The sequence below is a fragment of the Xenopus laevis genome, chromosome 8L (genome assembly GCF_017654675.1).
Source record: "Xenopus laevis strain J_2021 chromosome 8L, Xenopus_laevis_v10.1, whole genome shotgun sequence".
Classification (NCBI taxonomy): domain Eukaryota; kingdom Metazoa; phylum Chordata; class Amphibia; order Anura; family Pipidae; genus Xenopus; species Xenopus laevis.
In genome coordinates, this window is record NC_054385.1 from 92391228 (window position 1) to 92414960 (window position 23733).

General features: G+C 38.9%; 1 protein-coding gene across 4 annotated transcripts in view; it reads right to left on the reverse strand.

Moving 5' to 3' along the window:
- LOC108698815 (nesprin-2-like) overlaps positions 1 to 23733 on the reverse strand; it is a 194396-nt gene that overhangs the window by 7362 nt on the left and 163301 nt on the right. For 3 of the 4 annotated variants that reach the window (XM_018230644.2, XM_018230641.2, XM_018230640.2), the window contains exons 99-111: positions 22468 to 22623; positions 18487 to 18645; positions 17203 to 17369; positions 8493 to 8655; positions 8037 to 8224; positions 6393 to 6543; positions 5864 to 6046; positions 4791 to 4928; positions 3961 to 4155; positions 2940 to 3219; positions 2678 to 2746; positions 1630 to 1766; positions 461 to 581 (exon numbers count right to left, since the gene is read on the reverse strand). In XM_018230644.2, the coding sequence (XP_018086133.1) occupies positions 461 to 581; positions 1630 to 1766; positions 2678 to 2746; positions 2940 to 3219; positions 3961 to 4155; positions 4791 to 4928; positions 5864 to 6046; positions 6393 to 6543; positions 8037 to 8224; positions 8493 to 8655; positions 17203 to 17369; positions 18487 to 18645; positions 22468 to 22623 (2107 nt within the window). The remainder of the gene's footprint in view (positions 1 to 460; positions 582 to 1629; positions 1767 to 2677; positions 2747 to 2939; positions 3220 to 3960; positions 4156 to 4790; positions 4929 to 5863; positions 6047 to 6392; positions 6544 to 8036; positions 8225 to 8492; positions 8656 to 17202; positions 17370 to 18486; positions 18646 to 22467; positions 22624 to 23733) is intronic. The other variant, XM_018230643.2, reaches the window with a different exon arrangement.

The following is a 23733-nucleotide window of genomic DNA, read 5'->3' on the forward strand; positions in this document are numbered from 1 at the left end:
TGTATTCTTATTGCTACTTTTTAACTCCTCTTTAAATTCAGGCCTCTCTTGTTCATGTTCCCAAAATTACAAACTGGATAAATTTTCAATACAAATAACTTGAAAACCATAAATGATAAAAAATGAAAACCAATTGCAAATTGTCTCAGAATATCACTCGCTTCATCATACTAAAAGTTAATTTAAAGGTGAACAACCCCTTTAATAACAATAGGTAAAAGTGCAGTAACCCATAGCGACTGCACACAAACTAACTTTGACCAGCCTACTGCAGGCAGAACAAAGAATGCAAATCTCTAATTGCAGTGAGTTAACGCACTTGACAAATTGGCCAGCAGTTAGTTTGTCTGCTATAACTGATGTAGATGTGATTAGTGATTAACAGGATGTTAAATCTTAGCTGAAACCATAAAATAACAATACTACTGAAGTTGAAGCTTTCCTCTGTCATTAACATTACCTGTATAAGTCTCTGGACTTGCGGTACCCAAAAGACCCTGGTCCTTAAGTTGCTCATTTCCAGTACACGACTCTGTATGTTGGCAATCTTCTATGCCAGCAGTACTGGGCATCACTACAGACTATGAACAGATTGAAAAAAATCAGTCTGAATCTCCAAATACAGAACCCCACTTTGAAATGAAACACACACACGCACATTGAGACAAAAAAGTTGTCTCAATTTAAAAATATTACAAGGCTTTTTCTTCTTTGAGTTGTAAGATTAGTATTCAGTATATTTTACCCTCTTAATCCTTTCATCTTAGCCAGACTACTGAATGGCTTTCTATGTGAAATTGTGGCACATGCAGTCCCAGGTTAGCATGTTGACCTGCTGAGTTCATACACACCAATCATGGTCACTGCAAGGCCTGGGTATTTGGTTTTAAAGAAGAATTAAACCCTTAAAAATAAATATGTCCGAAAATGCCATATTATATATACACAGCACTTATTGCACCCGCCTAAAGTTCCAGCTTCTCAATAGCAGCTCCAGGATTTCAAACTTTTCACAGGGGGTTCACCATCTTGGAAAGTGTCTGCGACACTCACATGCTCAGTGGGCTCTCAGCAGCTGTTGAGAAGCTAAGATTAGTCGCCAGAAATTATCCAGCAGAAAATGAGGTTGACTTGTAATATAAGTTGATGATACAAGGCTGATTATTAAATTCTGATGCTAGTTGCAATCGTTTCTCTGCTGCCGTGTAGTAATTATCTGTATTAATCAGCCTTATATTGTAACATTTATATTCTATGTGTATGAGATATTTTTAGTGGGTCCCGAAGCTCAGTAAGTGACAGCAGCACAGAGCATGTGCAGTGAATCAGCAGAAAAGAAGATGGGGAGCTACTGGGGCATGTTTGGAGGCACAGATCTTTACTGCTAAAGGGCTGTAGTTGCCTTGGGCTGGTACAGAAACCCAAAACATAATGTACAACATTTCTAGTCTAGGCTTTACTTCTCCTTTAAGTGTTCAACAGCTAAATCTTTCTTTTGGGATTCAAACATGGAACAATGATCCTAAAGTTAGGCAGAAATACCCCAAAATGTTTAAAATAATTAGCTCATGTATGGCCACCACCCAGTCTGATTTTGCAGACAAGATTCGTTATTTTGGGAAGACTCACATTTGCCAAATCAAAGGTTGTGTTTGTTCCAGTTGTAGCTGTGCGGGGTCCCTTCTCATGCTCACGCTCTGAATGCTTTCTGTGAGTCCTCCGTTTGACAGGAGAATGCCACGAAGTAACTTTGACATCAGGTTGACCTATTAAGTACATAATACATTTCTTATAATTGAGGGGACACAAATGTTAACATACAAGTTGTTCTTATATGAGATATTTATCAGCAAGATGGGGCAAGCAATTATCTGTCTTGCCAGGAGCCATGAAACAGTAGAAAGCTACAGCAATGTCTTACCCTCCTTCAAACTGCTGTAAAGAGCATATTGGAAACACACCTCAGCATCTATTACCTATATGGATATTTTTCCAGTAGTTAAATTTGGAGCTATTACAAAATGCACTTTCATACAAGAACAAGGTGTATGTTAGCCAACTTTGCCATTAAGTCAAGGGTTCCAAGGAAGGTTATTTATGGTGCACCAAGAAGCCAGTCCAGCACGTTATTTGGCATTACATGCATCCCACAATCTTACCAGCCACAGAAATAGTATATAATATTATGCACATACAATGTTTATATTATATGATAGTACTGTGAAAAAAAATGGAGTTTAAAGGATGAAGTTGGTATGGCAAGGGCACCGTGATAGCAGCCCGGCAGCAGGGAACACATTATATATATATATATATTTATTTATATAGACCATAAAATGTGTGCGAGAAGCAGTTTAGACAAATCAGCAAGACAAAATACACAAGTGTTATCCATTGTGTATGTTAATTGGGCAGAGCATATCTAGCATAAAGTAGGCCATACTAATATCCATGTTCAAAGAATTTCATATTTGCCCAGTAGCGAACCAACCATGCCACCTATCTTATCTGTTAGAAACAAGGCAAATGTGTTGCATGACACCATAGCATGTAGGTTTAGAATATGGTGTTGACACAAAGCAATAGAGGAGATGCTGTAAATGAAAGGACATGAGATGGGTAGCGTGCATCACAACCACGGTGCCAGGTTGAGACCCATGCGATGGTAGGTGCCTACCAGAAGATTCTTGTACAGATTTTGTGGTCATTATGAGATATGCCTCTGGACTTTCTGGAATTTCTACATCTGAAAGACAATAATGTCATTTTCTGTATGCCATATACATTTTGGGAGAACCAAGGTATATAAAGGATTTTAGTTTTAGACCAAGAACTGAGGTTTTTAATAATAAATCACCAGCCACAAGGAGCAGCATACAGAAAACGTATATTAACAGACAAACTGTGTTAATGCACTCAGTATAATAATAAGCCTTTACCTGATAAAGCGGTGAAGTAAGTGCCTTCTTCATCATCTTCATGTGAAGAAGAGCCCCCAACATCGCCAGTATGGTCCCATTCTAGTGGAATGGAGTCCACACTGACAGGAGTCTCACGGCCAGATCTCTCATGAGGAAGGGTTGGAGGCATCAAGTGGCAGATGGACGGATGAGAAGTTTCAGCTCCATGAATTGCTGAATGCCATGGAGAATTTGGCATCTCTCTTGAATCTTCTGCATCTGTATCATTCTCAGAGGTTTCTCTTTCTTCATCTAACAGCTGGAATGTGAAAAAATAACATTATGCTGAATATTTATCAATAAAGAGAATATAAACCTTTTGCAAGAAGTCATCTTATTCTGTGTACTGCATATACCATCTTTACACAATTATAAATATCAGTTGGAGTTGTCACACTGCTTTTCTTATCCAAGGAATGCTTCACTAGATGAAACAGAATACCATCAGCAGATGACAGATGTTTCTGATATACTGTGACAATGGCAGCACACTTCATTTAGAAGAAGTTCAGACATGGGACATTTACTGGAAATAGCAAGCCTTGCCTTTATTCAGTTGAGCTTATCTAAAATGGTGCATAATCACCTACTAAACTTACACAGACATTCCACAGATTCAAAGGAAATGATGATGAAAGTCTATGTCTTCTCACTTGATCCATTTCGCCACCTTCTTTAGCTTACAGTTCCATGCAACCTCATTCTCTCCTTGTTCCTTTGTGATGGATTCTGAGACTTAAAGCCTCTCGGCTTTCCAGAAAATCTTTACACCACCCACTATGGAAAGCAAAAGGACTTCATGTCCCAGAATCCATAACTTCACAATCCAACAAGGTGAGGTAGGGGTTGCAATACACTGTGAGGCTAAGGGGGTGGGGAACTGTCCGCAGTGAGCACAAATAGACTATTATGTTTTGCTTTTCAATCTGGAATCAGGCATGTCTGTGTAAAAATCAACTTTTCAAGTGAAAAGCGCATTTATGGAAATGTTAATCTCTACCCGATTTCTGGAGGTCAGTCTTTGGTGGAATCGAGACACCCGCCCAAAAACTTCTTGGCGGTATTTCAGCAGTTCTTCTATTTCTTCTTCAATGACCACTGCATCCATCATCTGACTTTTCTGTATCAGGTGCTCTCCAGAAAGAATAAGATCATCTATCTTGTTGATGTTCAGTGTGATCTGCTGCTGAAATTCCTACCGAAAAAAGGGCATAATTATGAATGCAGACACTTGCTGTTGTAAAGACAAAATAAAGCCAATTACGGGGCTAAGCAGATGATCTTTTTGTACCGTATATACTCGAGTATAAGCCATCCCGAGTATAATCCGAGGTACCTAAATTTTACCTCCAAAAACTGGGAAAGCTTATTGACTCGAGTATAAGCCTAGGGTGAGAAATGCAGCAGCTTCTGGTAAGTTTCAATCAAAAAATTGAGGGTTTCTGCTCCCATTGGAGGTGCCGGCGTCTCGTTTTTGGATGCCAGCGACCATTCTTGAGAGACTAATCTTGGACGCCGGCGACTATTCTTAGACGCCGGCGACCGTTTTTGCGCTTAACCCAAGTATAAGCCGAGGTAGAGTTTTTCAGCATATTTTGGGGGCTGAAAAACTCAGCTTATACTCGAGTATATACGGTACATATTTTTTATCAAGACTGAAGATTTAATATTCTTCCTACAAAATGACTTTGCCCTAGATTTTATCGAATATTGTGCTGTAATTATGGCTCATAGTAGCCTAAACAAAGCTTCAGTCTGGACTGTTGAAATATCTCAGAAGGCAAATAAACATTTGCACACCCCAAATCTCATGGTACAAATAAAACTTACATTTAACTGCCGCATCTTTTCTTCAATGTCACTTTCAGAGAAATGCTCAACATTTGTGAGCTGGAGGTCCATCTCAGTCAGCCAGACAATTATAGATTCTCTTGTTCCCTCAAACTCTTCCCTTTGACTGGTAAAGTGCTAAAAAAAAAAAAATTGCAATCTTTAGATTAAATGCACATCTAGGTAGTCCACAATGTCTAATGTAGAGGTGCGCCCAAAAGTCATCATATATTTTAATTTAACATACATTTTACAGATACTCATGGTTCCTGCAAGGATCTGTTTACAAAAGGGAAAAGTGTCCTTTAAAAGAACAGTTCAGTGTAAAAAATAAAAACTGGTAAACTAGATAGGCTGTGCAAAATAAAAAATGTTTCTAATATAGTAAGACAAAAATGTAATGTATAAAGGCTGGAGTGACTGGATGTGTAAAATAATAGAACAGAATCCTGCTTTTCAGCTCTCTAATTCTGAGTTAGTTAACGACTTGAAGGGGGGGGCCACATGAGACATAAATGTTCAGTGAGTTTGCAATTGATCCTCACCATTCAGCTCAGATTCAAAAGCAACAGTTATGGCTTATGTGCCACCCCCTCAAGTCACTGATTGGTTATTGTCTGGTGACCAATCAGAGGCAACCAAGAGAACTGCAAAGCAGGAAGTAGTGTTCTGACTATTATATGACACATCCAGACACTCCAGCCTTTATATATTACATTTTTGGCTAACTAACTATATTAGAAACATTATTTATTTTGTACAGCCTATCTAGTTACCCAGTTTTTATTTTAATACTGAACAATTCCTTTAAAGCATGAGCTGTTTTAGGCAAGATGGCAATTGTGTATCTTAGCACCGACTGTATGTCAAACAAATAATTGGGCATACGGCTGATCAAACATGATTCGCATAATTTCCTACCTTTTACTGAACACTAATTAATATAGTTGCCAGGCAATTTAGCAATATAACTAGCGGTGTTGGCCATAGAAGTAGGCTGAATGACATATGCTATCAATCTCTGCATACCAAAAATGACTACCTACACAACCAGTACATATATTAATTTTAACCTTGAGCCTTTTGAGAATTGCAGCCACTCGTTTCTGGAGGATGTCCCAGCGTTGATTTCCTTGGTGGACCATGTGCTTGAGCTTACTGGCTGCATCTGTACGATTCTCGCGGGCAAGTCTCCGGTATTGCTTATTGACCAACTCAAGGTGAGTAAGGCGTTCATGGATTTGTCTCTGGAATGCCTAAAAATCACAGATTATAAAATTACATGCGCTTTACATTACTTTATCATTGAACCTCATGTTACAGGAAGTAAAGTTAAAAACAATCGTGCATTTGCAAGTTCTCAGAGAAACTTATTATGTACAATTAATCAACATTAAATAGCGTGTAGTGTTTTTAATGATACTATTTTACACTATTGCAAGGACCACATAAACCTCCTGTTACTTTATGATGGATGTGGCCTGTATATGACATGGTGTATATACCACCATGTGATTTATTGTGCATTAACCAATTTTTTTTTCCAGATCTTTATAGTTAGTGGCACAGGGCTAAGCAAAAAATAAACATAAAACGACTAACCTCAAACTTCTTTTGTTCTTCTTTTGCGCGTGTATATAACACTTCGGAAGACTCTGGGGAAGCAGCTGTAGCTTCTGCCTCTTTAAGCCACTCTTCATATCGTGAATAGTCTTCCAAGAACTTTTGCCACAAGCGCCAGGTTTCTTCAATTCTGCCATTAAATATTTAAAATTACAGAACTTCATCTAGAGATTCTACTGATAGTTTAGCAGCAGAGCTGATACTTTGCAGGTGCTGCTCATTTTAGCTTTTTATGGCCATAAGAATCCTATTTGGTTCACCTTTTACTACTGAAGTTTAAAGGGATCCTGTCATCAGAAAACATGTGTTTTTCAAAACGCATCCGTTAATAGTGCTACTCCAGCAGAATTCTGCACTGGAATCCATTTCTCAAAAGAGCAAACAGATTTTTTTATATTCAATTTTGAAATCTGACATGGGGCTAGACATTTTGTCAATTTCCCAGCTGCCCACGGTCATGTGACTTGTTTGCTCTTTTGAGAAATGTATTTCAGTGCAGAATTCTGCTGTAGCAACACTATTAACTGATTCATTCCCATGACAGTATCCCTTTAAGGATGTCCCAAGCAACAGTGTCACCAATTTTTCTCCCTGCGCTTTCACTAAATATTTACTTAGAGCTTCAACTTAAAAATCAAGCCATGACTGAACTGCTTACACAGAGTACTCTCCAGAATTCATAGATGATTTAGTGTGTAAAGATCAGGGACAGAAACAATTTAAACACTTTTATCAGAATTAAAAAGTGTGCATTTCTTACGGAAACAGGAGCCCTGATTTTAGCCTACATCCAGTTCACATGCTCAGTGGATCATCAGTCTCATGGCTGTTTACATGCAGGTTTACAGGCCATATGTGGCCATTCAAGATATTTTTATTGCCCCAACTTGGGGCTCCACTGCCTTGTTGGTATGACTTTATCCCTGTATTATAATCGGACATCTAGGGGTTGAATTTTAGAGGTTTGTGATTTTTTTTTTTTATATACCTCGATGAACTCACAACTCAAATGTTTTCTAATTTCTGAAAAAACTCAAACATAAAAAATTTGAATCAATGTGGTTGGGGTGAAAAACTTGAATTGATTGAGTTTTCATTGTAAAAAAAACCTCAAATCATTCAAATAAATCAAGTTTTCAAGTGCCCGAAAAACTGGAACAATGCTAGTACAGGTATGGGATCCATCACCCAGAAACCTGCTATCCAGAAAGCTCAGAATTACTAGATATCGGTCTCCCATAGACTCCATTTTATATATAATAATCCAAATTTTTAGAAATGATTTCTTTTTTCTCTGTCATAATAAAACAGTACCTTGTCCTTGAGCAAAACTAATCCATACTGGAGGCAAAACCAGCCTATTGGGTTTATTTAAAGTTTAAATGATTTTGTAGTAGACTTAAGGTATGAAGATCCGAATTACAGAAAGATCTGTTAAACACAAAGTCCCGAGCATTCTGAATAACAGGTCCCATACGTATACACCATGTATGAAAAGCCTTCCTTGAACCTGACAGCTCTAAAAGAACATCTCCAGGAGTAGAAAACAAAGAAGGGAAAGCTTTTACTTGTTTCATCCACTGCTTTGGGTAAAGACATTTGTTTTAAATGTTAGAAGGGTACCTCAGTCGTCTCTCCATGGACATTGCACAGATGTTCCGCCAGCGTTTATCAAGACTCCTGGTCGTCTGCTGGATGGAGTCACACTCGGTTTCATTTGCACATGCATCAGTATCATGAAGAAGACGCTCACAAATATTCAACACAGAGGCAACACCAGCACTTTGTAGCTCAATGTCTTTATGCAGATCCTGTTAAAAAAGGAAAATGTTAAGCCTAAACCTTCTTGAATAATTAGCCTTAATATATATGCGTATATGTGCGTTTAATAAAGCCCATCTAGATGTCAAAATAAAAGGTACCATTGCACTAAATTCTATGGAGAAACAGAACATTGTACGTGTATGTATCTATAATTGTTTTATTCTTTTTGGGTATGGTACAGTATGGCTGTTATTTTAGGCGCCCAACACAGGTTTTCTGCATGCTAATGGCCAGCAGAGGGGTTATATATCTTACCTGTTGCTCAGAAAGCTTATTTTGGATTTCTTTGTCATCACATATGCTGTATATGACAGGCTTGGATAATTCAGACTCAATCTGGGCCAACCAGGTGCGGAGGTTACTCATATTTTTGTCTAATTGCTGGATGATCACAAGTGTTTCCTTCAGTTTCTTTACCCTGTGAAGTCAGATTAAGGAGACAAAATCCAAATTAGAGAACAAACCACAAGTTTACACATATTAGGTGAATGGCCATGATAGGGCTGCGAGTTATACAGAACTGAGCATTTTAGAATACTCAGGCCAGACGGACACAGCTGTCCAATAACTTTAAGATCTGGTTGTTTTGAGAAGTTATCAAATGAGTAGATCTTTGCCACACGCTCGGTCAAATTGGGCTAGCCAGATTGTTTGGCTCCTGGGCCAAGGATCAGATCGTACTGTGGCTCTAAAGAAACCCAACAAGAGAGGACTGCATCAGCATTCCAAGCTCTGTCTGGAGAGGACAAGTCAACTTTTAGCCTTGTGTGGCCACCTTTACCTTCCACTGATCCATTGTACAGCACTGTGCACCCTAATAGCAGTTTATTCATTAAGTAATACATACATAATCACTCCACTAATTAGATTCAATAACCAGTGCCTGGAAAGCCTGTATTTCTGCCTCTCACAAGTTCCTATGTGATATAAAGGGATGAAAATATTATTGAATATCTTATTATACAGGGAACTGGTTGTAAAATTGGAAAGTGAAAGTGATACAGATAGGGCACAGCTTTTTGTTGTCCTATGCCACCTCCTGATACTGGTGCCATCACAGCAATGTCTCTCACAAAAAAATAGGGAAACAAACAGTAATGGGTAGGAACACAGGCGTGTTTATTGTGTGTCTTGCCTGTGTACCAATAGATACTTACCTCTTTCAAATGAAAAGCAATAACCCACAATTTCCTGGGTCACAGCAATAAAACACCACAATACTCCCCTCAAACAAAACAAAACAAAAAAACTGAACAATAAAATGACACTACCTTCCACAAGCCTGTTTTTAGCCCCAAGTAAAAAAAAAAACATTATGTTGAAGACAATATTCCTTTAAGACTGACCAATGCACAACAACATCAGATGAGGACATATATTTATTTTTATTCACAGTATCACTTTTAGTAAGCCTCAATCCCTGCTGCAAAAAGATAATGTTATCTCTCCAAATTACATATCATGCAGCGCAAATATTAGCATACGTTAGTATAATAAAACTCTGTATTTGTTACCAGCACGAGACAATTTTCTGTGTTTGCAGGGGAAAGGTGCAAAAAGACGCAATGTTTTTGTGCAATTGTGACTAAAGGAAACACAGGCAGAAAACACACCTCTGCCCAAAGACAGTCACTACAGTACAGGCCCAGTGCTGAAGTACAAGACAGTGAGAGCCGCTGCATGCCAGGGACTGTAATGCCCGAGCACTTAGCCATGAATCAGCTGCACAATATCGGCACAAGCTTTGCTGCAGTGACTGACTCACCGATGCTGCTACCAGCTGCACACAACATCTCTATGGAGAACATGCCTTACCATAAAAGCAGAAAGCAAGCAATATCTCTTGTACACTGCACAGAGAAGGTACAGCAGTCTGTTCCTAGTCTGATGATGCAGGGAACCAGTGCAGACCCTGCAGCAGTTACGGGATATGGGTTTATGGCAGATAAAGGGCTCCTGATGGAATGAAGCAGAATTAAGCAGTCTCTCCTGAGCCAGTCATTCATTTATCTGCACACAGCACATACTAGCACAGCCCTCCCACCCTCCTCAAACACTGCTGGGCAGAATCCCCCCCCCAAACACACACACACATTATATATACATACACTAAAGGAGAGCCATAACAATGTACTCACGGCTCCTCGGATTACAATTTAATCCATCTCCACGGGCAGACCTTGATCTCACTACAGGAACCATACAATTCTGGTAGAAAGAGAGGCAAGCTCCTCCCATGGGCTGCTTATTCATTGGCTAGGGTAAAAAGACCACCTCACACCCCCATGTGATAATAGCAAATACCCAGAATTCCAAGGAAAATAACTTGTTTACATGGGGGGGAAAGAGTAAGGAGGTTCAGGATGCCTCAACAAAACAACTCATTTACTTTAGGAAATAAATGGAACCATTCAATTGGCATTAAGCCTTAAAAGTGCCACATTCTCAGAAATACTGTACAGGTCATTTCCTGTCATTTACCATTCTGTATGTGCTTGACACACTATACTCCGCAATCTAACATTGTTTTAATAAGCCTCGCTGGGTCATAAGAGGTCACAGTCACAAAGGCATGTTGTATCCGATGTCAAGATAAAAGGAAAAACTTCACCAAGAGGGCCGCTAAAGAGGTTTTGCCATCCCCAATACAAAAACTGTTTTCTTTTGCCTGGAAACAATATGTTATACAGGCATGGGATCTGTTATCTGGAAACCTCTTAATCGAGAAAGCTCCAAAATTACAGAAAGGCCATCTCCAAATAATCCAAATAGTTTTCAAATGATCTCCTTTTTCTCTGTAATAATAAAACAGTACCTTGTACTTGATTGCAACTAAGATATAAATAATCCTTATTGGAACAAAACCAACCTGTTGGGTTTATTTAATGTTTACATGAATTTTTAGTAGACTTAAGGTATGAAGATCCAAATTACAGAAGGATCCGAAAACCCCAGGTCCCGCGCATTCTGGATAACAGGTCCCATACCTTTACTGGGTAATGTAGTGCCATTCTGAGGACATTTAATTTAAATTTGCGTGTGGAAATGGTATTTATGTATTTTGTGTACCAATTGGTACTCGTGTGGCTAATTCTATTTCCGTTCCACATTAGTTTAAGGGGTTAGCCACCTTAAAACGAACGCTTATTATGATGTAGAGAATTATATTCTGAGACAATTTGCAATTGGCTTTCAATTTTTATTATTTGTATTTTTTTTTTAAGTAATTTCATTTTTATTCAGTAGCTCTCCAGTGTGCAGTTTTAGCAATCATGCATTGATTTGAATCAGAGAATGGAACAGAGGAGGGTCTGAATGGAAAGGAGTAATAAAAATTAGCAATAACTATACATTTGTAGCCTTACACAGCATTCATTTTTAGATGGGGTCAGCGACGCCCATTTGAAAACTGGAAAGTTTCAGAAGAACAAGGCAAATAATTAAAAAAAACTATCAAACTAAATAATGAAGATTAGTTGGAAAGTTAAAGTTGGCCATTCTGTGACATACTAAAAGTTAACTTAAATGTGAACCATGCTTTAAAGGAAGCCAACAGGGGCGGGTTTGGGCACGTTTCTATTTCCATATTTCAGTTTGGAGTGGTCAATGATGTAAATTTCCTTCAATTACAGGTAGTACAAATTACTGCACTCAAATCACATGAAAATCCCCTGTACATATTTTTGGGTGGGATTTGAGAGTTTTACCTGCAGTGATTTGCACTACCTGTAATGAAAGGAATGGAATTGTTTTTACTTTTGGTCGCCAGTCCATAGGAAGGCACAACTGTGGTTTCAGGATTCCTGACAAGCTAAAATGCACTTTGTTCCATTATCTTTAGTTGAGGTAAATTTAACGGATAAACTTACAAACAATAAGAAATCAGGAGCTCTGAAGCAAAATATGACAGATGGCTATTAAAATTTGTGTAATACAGGTATAGGATCCCTTATCTGTAAACCCGACATCCAGAAAGCTCCGAATTACAGAATGGCTGTCTCCCATAGACTCCATTTTATCCAAATAATCCAAATTTTTAAAAATGATTTCCTTTTTCTCTGTAATAATAAAACAGTAGCTTGTACTTGATCCCATCTAAGATAAATCTAATCCTTATTGAACGCAGGCCTATTGGGTTTATTTAATGTTTAAATGAATTTCTAGTAGACTTAAGGCATGAAGACCCAATTACGGAAAGATCCGTTATCCGGAAAAACCCAGGTCCCGAGCATTCTGGATAACAGGTCCCATACCTGTACATGGTGTTATAATTAACAGAGGTAGTTATGAGTAAACTGAACCCTTTTAAATGCTAAAATGGAGATTACTTCTTTTTCTGAATATCCATTTTTTTTGGTTGCACAAGACCCCTGATAGCACTACCTTCTGGCTTCACCTAACAAGGCAATGCTCACACGGAAGTTCCTGCATACCATACCAGGTATATCACACAGCCTTGCATAGCCCTGGTGCTGCTTCCAGATTTCTTTTTAAAAGAATGATACTGTATATTGAACATATTTTAGTGTTCTGTATCTTTAATAGCATTGCCATGGTGACTGAATCCATCTTGGCTGGCCATACTGCCATTGCTTGGCCTCTTCTGTCTGATCACTCGGACTAAACATCTGCTGTATATTTCTACAACAACAACGACAAAAGTGGAAATTTGGCATTCAGCCTAATAAAGCTTTGCAGTCCTTAATCCCTGCTGCTGAAGGGCTGTGAGTTCAGCTTGGGTCTGTAACACAGAAATGCTCAAACACAGAACAGCCAGCAGATTACCAGCACTGGGATGCATTCAGGAAAAATGTTATGGAAAGAAAAGGAGGCTTTTATGCTAGAAGCATTCATAGCACTGGCTGAAATGGATTATGAAAATGACAGGGAAAACAAAATTGTGTAATATTGATTGTCATGTGCAAGAAAGTATCACTACAATAAAACTAGGCTGGTCATATACTCAGCAAGGTGATCATCTACTAATGTCATTATTTTATTCAAACTTGCCAATGATCCACCAGTCTTCTTAGCCCTTTACACAAAGCTGCACCACAGAGCTTTAACACCCAAGGCAAAGGTTGCACCCCCAGGTATTCCCACACCAGTACCTGGAGGTTATTGGCAGACACAGATCATCTACCCCTAGTTCTGGCCTTGTTCTTTCTCAGTCAAATTCCACGTCACTTCAGGAAATAACTGTTAGTCACCACCCCAGAGAATGCACGCGAGATATGTTCCGATTTGCGATACAGGTGACGAAACACATGTACACATTCCAATCATTTGGCCTATTTGACTAGCAACTGAATTCAGAGTAGAGCTATAAAATATTAGTGTGACTACAGAAAAGTTACTGTACTGGCAAAGTATTCTTATGTTGGTAAATATAGTTGTGAGCTTAGCGAGTGGCTTGACCAAAGGTTTGTATAATAAAGCCAAATCCAACATATCTGAAACTCTCTGGCTTAGAGTGATAAGTACTTATACAAATATATTACAAAAAAACTGTTGTATTAAATGGTATATAGGTTAAAAGCTGGCTCATGTCTATAGAGGGATACATCATGTCTATAGAGGGATAAGTGGACTTTTGCTAGGGTCTTACCTGTGCATATGCAGAGTAGCAATGTTCCGTACATGCAATAAACAAAGGGACTGATTTGTCATGGTCATTTGGTAACTATAACCAGGTAACTTTAGTCAATACTTGGCAATATATTACTTGTGCTTTTATATTTCATTACAGATCAGTTATCTGAAATCATGTTATTCAGAAAGCTTCAAATTATAAGAGGACCACCTCTCATAGAGTCCACTTGAATTAGATAAATAAAATATTTATTCCTCGTACAGTACAATAATATTATCATTAGGTAACTTAGGCCACAACTCTGATGCACCTCATTAAATCTGGAGGAAAAGTTTGCTGCCCACGCTTCTTAGGGCACAGGCAGGTGGATGCCTGCACTTAATCTCAACCAGTCTAACCCACACAACTTCTGAAGTTCCCTTCCCACCAGCATTAATATAAACTGCTATGGGAAAACACATGCCTTGTTTATGCTTCCCGTAGTAGCCTGAAGTTTTCTTGCAAGGCAATACACATGTTCTTCCACCAGCCATTTACATGTATGCCAGTAGGTAGGGAATGTTTTATCACGCATGCTGGAGGAGATTAAGTGGGGCCAACAAAATATGTGGTGCCACATGACACGGATTCTCTGGAGGCAAAGAACCCACGGCTCCACTTCTCTTCTGCAGGCCCGGCAGATTTTGGTGCAAAATGCAAAAAACTGTTTCTGAGCCAAAATCTGCAGCATCGGCCTGCACCCAAGAGGAGATAATAATTGCAGGTGCAGGCAGCACAGCAGAAGAGGAGCAGTGGATCCTTGGCCTATGTTTCTCCACAGGCTGAAATCTGTATCGTGTGGCCCTAGCCTTAGGGGTACAGCCAGGTTTACTCCTGAATATGTCACAAACGGCTTACAAAATGTTCTCTCAGATCTCTTTGAAACCTATAAGATTCTACAAAAATAATCAGTCATACAACCAGCCAAACAAATTCATTAACAGAACCAACTGTGGTCAACAGAAATCAGTACAATTGATGACGACTGAAACAAGAGCTGCCAAGACTTCGGTCTGTGAAAACTATTGTTGTGTATTGTATGTAGCACAGAATGGCATCTCCCTTTCCTGGTGCCTCACAAAGCTCCATCCCCAAGTGTGTTATATTAGGATCCATGGAGCCTGACAGCACAATCTCCCCACCCAGATCCATTGTTAACAAGTTACATTTGAATAATCCACGTTTTTCTATTTAGGAGCAGACTTGTGTTTTCCATGAAAATTCGAGTTATTGGGGTTATTTTTTTGGTAAAAAAAATTAATTTTTCAGGTTAAAAAAATCTATTTTTAAATCTAGGATTTTTTCAAATGTATTATACCCAAACTCTGGAAATAGCTTTAATCTAAAAATACACCATATAAAAACTATCGAGGTCATGTAGAAGTCAATGGCAGAGGTCCCTTGAACCATTTGAAGATGTTAATAGCTTTCACGATGTTCAAGTTTTTTCCTGAGGGTTTTGCCTGAAAACTCAACCAATTCGAGAGATTTGAGGTTTTTTCCCGTCGAAAACTCGAATAATGTCAAGCCCAAACTCGCTGATTTGAGATTTTCCATTGGAGTTTTTTCTTAAAATTAGAAACCATTCAAGTTGTGAGTTCATTCGAGGTCTATAAAAACTCTAAAATTCAACCTTTCATAAATAACCCCCTTCAAGTATAAGTATATATGTAACCCATCAGAAATATTTTTATTTTTTGATTCAACAGGTCCCACTGGGATACAACTTTAGCAATTTGCCATTGGTCAGAGTTTGAATTGGTGTTTAGAAAACTAGAATGTTAACTCTGTTTAAACACAAACACATGGCAGAGACACTTCACATAACTACCCTAGTTCTGCCCATTATACGTCAGTAGAAGCAGATGCTTGACCTCAGCAGTTTGTACATTGGATTTCCTCCCCCCCCCCATTCTGCATCAGGCTCCAGTCAGTAATCAGACTTGACAATGCTTTTTGAATGGCACAAGCCCTTACACACGCACACAATACATGTGAGGGGAAATGCGCCTGGTAATGCTGCCATATGGCCGAGCTGAGCCTGATGTCATGGACTCAACCACTCACAGCATCTAATCCAATAGGGAGAGGAGACCAGCGATCATCAGCTTTGCAACAGACACGCTCACAGGTTATTTATACTCTGCATTTACCATATTTACGTCTCTCTCTTAACACCAACAATAGATTTAAAGTGCCACTTGCTAATATCAGCTGAAAAAAATGCATTTAAAAAAAAACATTTAAAAAAAAACATTTTAAAAACGTACAATATGTTGATTCAAAGAATTACATTTTTTTATCTAAAATTAAACATTTTAATTTGTATTAGACAAAAAATGTATGTCTACATTTTTATTATGAAGAGAGTATTTTAGAATCAGTGCCCCTTTGGCAAGTCAGGGTCAAAGCAAAAATGCATCTTGCATGGTACTCTTGTACAGACATATAATTAAATATGGGTTCCAGACAGGCTTTGTCCAAGAATAGCTTATGTAAGGCTTTTGTACTGTGGGCAGGGACAGAAGTCCTTAGGACAAAAGCAGTAGGAAGTTATAAAATAGGGCTGAATTTACCTGCCACTGGAGCTATTACAACCATGCCTCTGTAACTGCACCAGCCTGGGGTATCAGGTAAACTGTTATAATCCCTGGTGTGTCTAACATTTCTGCTTTTAGGGCAGAGACACACGGTCAGATTCAGGGAGACTAGTCTCGACAAATCTCCTCTTCTTCTGGGCGACTAATCTCCCCGAACTGCCTTCCTGCCGGCTAGAATGTAAATCTCCGGCAGGATGGCACTCGGATCGCTTCATTTTCTGAAGTCACCCGAAGCTGCCTCACAAGGAAACTTCGGAAAACGAAGCGCTGCGAGTGCCATCCCGATTTACATTCTAGCCGGTGGGAAGGCAGTTCAGGGAGATTAGTCGTCGGGCGACTAATCTCCCCGAATCTGACCGTGTGTCTCTGCCCTAAATGTTTCTAAGAAAGGCTTTCCGTATGTCACCACCCAAGAATTCTGTTATCAGCAATATCTAAGTTTCAATAATTCTAGTTAAGAAATGGTCTGGATTTCTCTGGAATGTCCAACTACTGCTCTCACTGTCAGACTTTATAGATAAATCAGATGCTGGGTTGCTTAGATTACTTTTGTAGGAATTTTTTTTTTTATTACTATTATTTATAAAACGCCAACATATTCATAGCGCTGTACAATAACTGGGCATATACATTGAACACGCATTAACACACAAAAACAAGAAGTAAAGAGGACCCTACCCAAAAGAGAGAGGGTATAGGGATGGGCAAGTCTTAACAATTTTAGTTTCCTTACCGTGAGTTAATGATATCAAAGAGGTGCTGCCAACGATCATTGATTTTATTGAGCTTGTTGTCAATTTCTGTAGCCCTTGCCTTGTTGCTTGCAATGATCAGCTGGTCACCTATTTGTTTCAAGTGTTGCTTATTCTCACTGAATAGATTAATTTCTTCCATACAGTCCTAGGGTGGAAGGAAATAATAGTGTTTTAAGATCATTTATAACATTTGGGAGCAATTGATTTCCAAGTGTAAGAGACAGGCCGAGTTTACTCTTAGCAGCTCATTGTTAATACTAGGGATACAATGAGTTAAAATTAAGTGTGTGTTTAATGCCAGTACCAGACACTGAACCATCTGCATTCATCTAATCTTATAAATTTGCTGTCTGGATCATTCAGGAGCACTGGGAGAAAGTGTTACTTAGCATAAAGGGTGGTAGGCTCAAGCAATATCCTTCCAGCTGGAATGGTGGGGCCAAATGAAATTAAATATACCCTGAATGGGAAAGACAAGTCCATCCTGACTGTCTGAGCTCATTAGTGTCACCAGACAATATTAAGATTAGATGGTACAATTATTTTCTCTGTCCCATCAAAAGAACCCAATGCAGAGAGGACTGCTTGCAATGGGTTAACACGTAAATCCCTTGTAATGAAGTCATGTAATTGCTTCCATTATATTATTTCATCTTCACAGGAAATGCCTTTACAGACATAACGTATGAAATAGAGGTCCAGCGGGATTGTATACATCTCAGAAATACTCTGGAATGGTTACAGTTGGAACCCATCCCATGTAATTTGTTTGAAAAAGTCTTCTTTTTCAAAGAATTTTTAAAAGACTTTGTGCTGTGTCAGTATAGAGTGGGGCTAAATATACATATGTTAATATAGACACAAAACAATGGCTCTAAACATTAACAGATCCTTGTTACAGTATCCACACACACACAAGGCTGAATGGCTAAAAAGAGGACTAAATGGGTGAAATGTGTACAGAATGTGCTTAGTTACAACAGTTCCTTCCTATCTCTTGATTTCCACTGCAAAATTGTACATAGGCTAGAAATCTTCTGCTACTTAATGGGTCAGAAATTTCTCAGAATTGGGGGGCATGAGAAGATGACACTTGGCCAGTGGTTTAAACTACAACTCCCATCATTTACACATTGGAGATTATAGGGGGCTGATGATGAAAAAATTTGCAGTTGATGAGATATATTGCGTGTATATATATATATATATATATATATATATATATATACACACACACATACGTACAAAGCAATTTGCCTTACCTTCTGAAGTTTCTCTATCATTTCTTCGATGTTGACATCTGCTGTTTGCAACACTTTGCTTTCCATTTGAGTCAGCCATTCACACAGCTCTTTATTCTTTTCATTGAACACATTCCAAGCATTTAGTCTGTCCTCTATCTCTTGCTTCCGCACAGACACCTGAATCATAAGAATGGTCACTACTAGTTAGAATGTAATATATCATATAAATGAGCAACAGGTCACTTTACAAAAATGTAGTACCCTTTGCAAGAAAGTCTTGGTACTCACACATAATAAGTCATTTCCTGGCCCATTATGGTAGCAATTTATAATGCTATGGCAATATGATTTACCATAGACCCACTTGTGCAAAAAAGTGAAAAAAAGTGAAAAAGGCACAACAGTAGGAGTGAAGGTACCCCAATGGGAACATACAATAACCCAACTAATTTAGAACAGGCCTGTCCAAATTGCAAGAAACAATAATGCAGACTCTTGCGGCAACAAAATCATCTTCTTTGCCCAGAGGAAGAGCAAGGAGGGGCAATTGCGGCTTAGTAACATGAAGGGATGCAAACTGTAACCTTGTGCGGAAAATAAATGAGGGCAAGTACCTGAGGACCCGTGAAGCTCAGTAGGCTGCGTGTACAAGAAAGATTACCTCTTCTATTCGCTGCTACAAACCTGATCTACGTGCCATTGGCATTATAAAGTATTGTTACAACTACACCTGCATCACAGGTAATCACCAGGTTTAAGAACACAGATTTAAAAAAAAAAATCACTGAAAACAATGTTCTACTGTTTGTAAGGCCCACAAACAGTCATGTGCCTTATTAGATATGTGGGACAGAGCCGGGTAAAAAAAAAAAATTGCAGTTTCTAGATGACAGACCTGCCAGAACTATTTTTAGTAAAAGTTCAGCAGGCTATTGTTTAAAAAGGGAAATAAGCAGACTCTCAATAGAGCCATTAACCATTAATGGTATAATCAGTAGTACAGATAGGTACATTTAAATGTATAGATCAGTCATATTTATGAAAAATACATATATTTTGTCTTAATCTGTACTGTCATATCAAATGGGCCACCACTGTTCAGGTAGAGAATTCACAATCATGTCCAACTAGTGATGAAGAATGCAGTGTGTGCTGTTTAGTGACCTGTAAACACTTGCCCTGTATGCTTATAGGTTCTGTGAAGCAGGGTAGATACGTTTCCAAACATATGGCTCAAAAAAATAAGGCCTCAACCACTATTAGGACCCATATCATACTAAAATGATTTTATTATCAGTATGAAATGTAGGCTTTGGTTTTTTTTGGCAATACCCAAGATAAAATTGCTATAACTGGTTGACATGCGGAGTGCTGAAATCAGTGCTTTAATATAAATGAGAACAGAACTGGTGGGTTGATGGCACTATATATCCAGCAACTGGGTATGCGCCTAGGATGTATAATATAATAATCCCATGGTTGGTCCCTAGGCATACACCTTAAACTATCAGGCAATAGAGAGGGAATTTATGGCCGATGTCATAAGTTCCTAAAAATGTTTATGGGTAAGCTACAGGACAAAAGAATGCAAAATCATAAGGCATACCATGCCATAAAAAAATGTAGTAGCCACAGTGCTAATTCCAAGCTTGTGACTTGGGCTGGCCCTTTAAGCTGATACAATGTGACATTGCCAATAATTGCTGCTCTGGTTATAGAGCTGGAACATGTAATGTTCTTGTCAATGTAGGGGATGTACAGGAGCCATATTGTCAGATGACCCTTCAGCATGTTGCGGCTGGAATTTAGGGAATGCTGCTAATCACTGTCAAACTAGGCAAAGATTTGATTTTTCTTGGATAGTACTAGCTGCAATTTTTTAATGAGAGGCGATTTTTGCTCAGAAGGTACAACCAAAGAGGGGTATTAGTAATGTTTACGCGTGTATTGTCGAACATCTACACTGATTTGACAAATGCAATTCCTCCAAATCGATGCCATTTCAAATGTGGTAACGATTTCTCTATGCATATACATAATAGTGTAATATAACCTGCAGCAACCCCACCAATGATTTTTGTCTCAGCTGTCATTTAAAAGACTACTGGCAATGTTCCGCACAATGACCCTCATCCAATCCATAGCTCCTCTGATAATCTACCTTGTTAGTCCCTGGCCATTTAGACTGATTGAGCTATAATCTATCCAACAACCTATAAATGGTGCCGGATTCACATAAGAGAGTCTCAAGCAATGAGCTGTGATCTCAGTTTAGAGGACACGCAATGGCAATTAAACACTGTAAGAGTATCTATCTGGCTTTTGCCAGGAGTCTTTAAAAAGCCTGCAAAGACAAAATATCACTCACTGTGTGTGCTTATTAAGGTCAAGGCACCAATGTAACTTTGAAAGGGAGTGATCTTAACATTATTTCTGCTCAGCCTTCCCAGAAAGAATCACCTCCTTAACCAGGTGGCTAAATACCACACGGATGTTTTAGATACTGGATTAAATAGAGGTTTTACAGTGACACAATTTTGTTTCGGTTAAGTCAAGTAATGTTTGTATCACTGAGATGGATTTTGCTTTCACGGATTTAGTTTTACTGGATCACTATGGAGCCGTGGCCCTTTAATCTCTATCAAACTGCTCTGAGGCAATCCAATTTTAAAAAATGCAGCAATATGAGTCAGCGCCTGTTCCACACATTTGTGCTGAAAGACAAAGGCAGTTACCTGAGAGTGCTAGAGATAAACATTGTAAACAAAGGCAAATTAAACACAGGGAGGAAATCTGCATTTAATGAAAACGTGGAACATATGCTGGCCATAGATGCAAATGTCGTACGAAATGAAGGTTCGCATGATTTTCTTATCATGTGTGGATTGTCCAGTCATTTTTCGTGCCATGGCAATTGGTCGTTTATTCGATTGGACAAGTAAGAAGAATTTTGTCGGGTCCCGATAATATCTCTCCATCTATTGCCCGACGATATCACTGGAGACTGGCACTACTATCTGTCAGCCATAACTTTCGACAATTGCCAGAACATTGTCTGATTTGTTCTTTTTCCTACTTATTTTAATCTGGATAGTTAATGGTAGACTGAAGCGAACGAGTGTTCGTCGCACAAAGATTAAAATCTGCAATCTATGGCCATCTTAAGAAATAGTGATCATTTAGCAAAAGGTGCAAATGTAGGGTAGAGCAGTACTTGGCCCTATCCAGGGCGTAACTATAGAGGAAGCAGACCCTGCGGCTGCAGGGGGGCCCAGGAGGTATAGGGGCCCCTTGAGGTCCTAATACATATACAATTTAAATACAGTAAATACTGGTAAAACTGGTCGACCTGGGGGCCTGAAAAATAATCTGCTGTGGGGCCCAGTAATATCTAGTTAGGTCACTGGCCCTATAATTTCAGGGGTCACTCCAAACGCAATTTAATGTCACTGCAATAGCCCTGTTATATAAGGCCCCGAAGGGCCAAATACATGTCTGATGGCAGACCTGTCAGTGATAAGGAGCAAAATCTTCTTTAAGATCATGCCTTTATAGTTCAATAAATATATATACATTATATTTGGCTGAAATTGGGAAAAAATGCTCGCAGCACATGCAAGTTCACTAGTGTGTAACCCTGGTCGTGTCTGAAAGTTCTCTTTCCCCCCCTCACAAGAACACTGCAGTTATTTTGAAAAGTTAAAAACTCCTAAATCACCATTGAAAAAAAAGCCCCAAACACAAAAAAATGCATATTTATAGTACTTTATACATTCCGCAAACATTTAAGAAAATACTGTATAATAAATACAAGAATTATTAATTAACAACAAGATGCCAATATCCGCTGACACATTGAGTAACATTACATAGCTATACAATGCGGCATGCGCTTTTCTGGCTCTGAAAGGGTTAAGTTATCCCCCCTACAAAATGTGCTGCTGAAGGTGGCGGCTAAGTGCTAGCACAGAGCCCAGGCTTTTGCCCACATGTACTCACCCTGAGGCACAGCTCTTCCCACTGCACATGCACAGCCTCTATCTGCTTCTTCAGAACCACTCCATCATCGGCCAGGATACACTGGGATAAGTCTGATTTCATGTTGCTGAGCTCCCTCAAATTCAGCTTCCACTCAGCCAGCGACTTCTCCAGCTCCTGCATTAAAGCACAGGGAACAATCCCTCCAGTTTAGCACTGGCTGTGTTTTTTTTTCCTTTGCAAACCTGTTTAATCTTCTGATTGGTCAGTGGGGGGAGGGGTGGTAGAAAGGGGCCGGGTGTTTACACACGCAGCATTATACACAGTGACACTGGGAGACTAAACCCTGCTCTCCTCTTGTCCCACTGGCCGCATGACTGGAAACCAAGACCAAATAGCTGCAGCCGTCTCCTGAAACAGTTCAAGCACAAAAGCCTGCCCATATTATGTACAGGGAAAACTAACAACTATTCTGCTGAATGGGCCTACTTTGCAGGAATAGGACATTTAAAGAGGTGGTTCACCTTTAAAGGGTTGTTTTTTAGATAGATCCCCAGAAATAACGACTTTTTCCAACAACTTTCTATTTTCTATGTGTCACCATTTTTCTAATATTGAAGTGTAAAGTGTCATTTTTCACCTTCTGAAGCAGCTCTGGGAGGGGGGTCGACGACCCTGTAACGACCCACTGTTCTAAATGGATACATTTAGTTGATACATTTCTTATCTTTGTCCCTGCTGAGCAGAATCTCTGAGTTTCATTACAGGCAGCTGTTAGAATTGATACAATAGTTGCTAATACTCCAGAGATGCTGCTGAGAAATGTATCAACTCAATGTTACAAAATATTAACAGTTTTAATCTGCAACTGAATTACTGAGCTGTCAGAGACACCAACGTTCAACTTTAAACTTCCGATTTTGGAAAAACAGTAAAAAATAAATAATGGAAAGTAATTGGAAAAAGTCTTTATTTCAGGGGAAAAATCTAAAAACAACTGAAGTAAAAAAAGTGTTTGGAAGGTCAACAACCCCTTTAAGTTAACTTTTATTATGTTATAAAATGGCCAATTTTAGGAAATATTTAAATCGTTTTTGTTTTTTTTATAGTTTTTTTAATTATTTGCCTTTTTTTTCTGACTCTCTCCAGCTTTCAAGTGGGGGTCACTGACCCCATCTTAAAAACAAATGCTCTATTAGGCTTAGGGTTGCCACATTTTCTGCAAAAAAAATATCGGCCTTCCGATATATTTATCTTTTTTCCCTATTAAAGGGGTGGTTCACCTTC